At 46.1% G+C, this 1,798-nt stretch overlaps 2 protein-coding genes across 2 annotated transcripts in view; both read left to right on the top strand.

Annotated features, from left to right (window-relative positions):
* Positions 1–424: 424 nt before the first annotated feature.
* Positions 425–693, top strand: PHALS_13691 (uncharacterized protein; the record flags this gene model as incomplete). The annotated part of the gene is made up of 2 exons (XM_024729496.1): positions 425–469; positions 538–693. 2 exons carry the CDS (start codon positions 425–427, stop codon positions 691–693), a joined length of 201 nt encoding a protein of 66 aa, XP_024579867.1.
* A 687-nt stretch (positions 694–1,380) lies between these two features.
* PHALS_13690 (uncharacterized protein) overlaps positions 1,381–1,798 on the top strand; it is a gene marked incomplete at both ends in the record, with an annotated part of 3,273 nt that continues 2,855 nt past the window's right edge. The window contains one exon of the mRNA XM_024729495.1: positions 1,381–1,653. Coding sequence (XP_024579866.1) covers positions 1,381–1,653 — 273 coding nt within the window. The remainder of the gene's footprint in view (positions 1,654–1,798) is intronic.

Below are 1,798 nucleotides of genomic sequence, written 5' to 3'. Positions count from 1 at the left end.
AAGAATGGGAGATTCTACGCACATTCTTTAAAAAAGCAGAGTCTACACAATCGGGTATCAATGATTTGAAGCTTAGGTTCTACTTTGAAAGAATGGGAGATTCTACGCACATTCTTTAAAAAAGCAGAGTCTACACAATCGGGTATAAGTTTTTGCTTCCTTCGGGAGGTGATTTGATAAAGCACATCATTCACTTTGTTGACTTATGCTCTTAACTAGTGGCGGTGGGAGAAGGGCTGTCTGAAGACAAGAAGGTTGTTATACTGCTTGGTAGCTTGCCCTCGGAGTACGACGCCATGATAAGAATCATCGAGTCGCGAGACCGCGTCACGCTACTGGATGCAAAGGAAATGCTTCGACGTGAGTACGAGGTAATGACCGTGAAGGAAAGGGGGAGGCTCTTGGGCGAGGACGCACGGAAGTGATGGCCGTGGCAATCGACGAGGTGGTATTAAGTGTCGTGGTAATGGTAGACACCGTGGCTTAGCGAGTCGGAAGAATCGTCGAAGAAACAAATAAGAGCCAAGCGGGTTCCAGGAGAATGTTTCTTGTGCAAACAATTTTGTCACAAGAAGTAGCCGTGCTCTCAACGGAAGAGCAGAAGTCACAACGAGATTTTATTCTCAGCAACAAGTGGGACCGTTGATGGGAAAACTGTATGGCTTCTGGAAAGTGGAGCAAAATTTCATATGAGTGAGGATCGCCAAGATTTCTTACCGTGGACAGAGTCGAGGAGTGTGGCGAGTTAGTGAAGAATCAGTATGGGAGAAGAGGAAGTGCATTCAAAGCGACAATGAAGGAAAATACTGGAGCTGGAGATCCATTTCGTTTAGCGCACATTCAATTATTGTACATCAGATCAGTGCACCGTATTCGCCCCAGCAAAACAGGCTCGCCGAACGGCACTAACGGAAATGGCACGCTCGAATTTTCACGCGAAACATTTTAACGTCAATTGTAGATAGGATAATGATGACAGCTATGCATATCAACAACAGAATCCTGAACACCGCTCGGCCTCGCAAGCGTTGATAGGAGTAAAGCCTACACTGAAGTATCTTTGAATTTTTGGGTCCCGCGGATTCGCACATGTCGAGGTCCAAACTGGATGCAAAGGCTTCCCGATATTTGTTTCTTGTGTACGCTGAGGGATCAAAGTTCTCTCGAGTTTGCGACTACGATGCTAAGCGCCTTGTCAGAAATTGTACCATTTAACTGAACGAGCAAGTGCCATCCATGCTTGTAAATGTGAATATTTGCTAATTTGAAAATTATCAAGTAAAACGACCGGAGAAGGGTTTGATGAAGGGTAAGCATCAACGAATGTTCCAGTTCGAGTCTGCGTAGAGAGCGTGTAGATGGAAGCCATTACTGGCGATGATGGAGGTGAACCCACCGGGACCGGAACAGGACACTTACTCCGAGCGAACTGCAATCTTGGTGTCGGAACGGGTGAGTCAACATGATATTTACCGTACTCAAAGTGAACTCTTATCCAGAGATAGCGATATTCGACGCAGAACGCCCACCTACTCTTCCAACCGTGTTCCACCCCAACATAGCGTGCATGTGAAATATCCGTCTGACATGGATTTGACAAATAATCAGCGTGTATCGAACTCACCCAGGTGCAATCGTGGCAACACAGCAATTGTGTGGTGATGATCTTCTCGTCTTTAGTGCGTTCAAAGCGGCTCAAATATGCCCCACCACGAATGCTACCAAGTTCGCATAATGTGAGCACTAAAGGTGGGTGTTAAAGCTCACTAGTGGCTCAAATTCAAACGACAACGCATAA

The sequence above is a fragment of the Plasmopara halstedii genome (genome assembly GCF_900000015.1).
Source record: "Plasmopara halstedii genome assembly, contig: Scaffold_672, whole genome shotgun sequence".
In the NCBI taxonomy this organism is placed as follows: domain Eukaryota; phylum Oomycota; class Peronosporomycetes; order Peronosporales; family Peronosporaceae; genus Plasmopara; species Plasmopara halstedii.
This window is presented reverse-complemented; position numbering and strand designations above follow the sequence as displayed.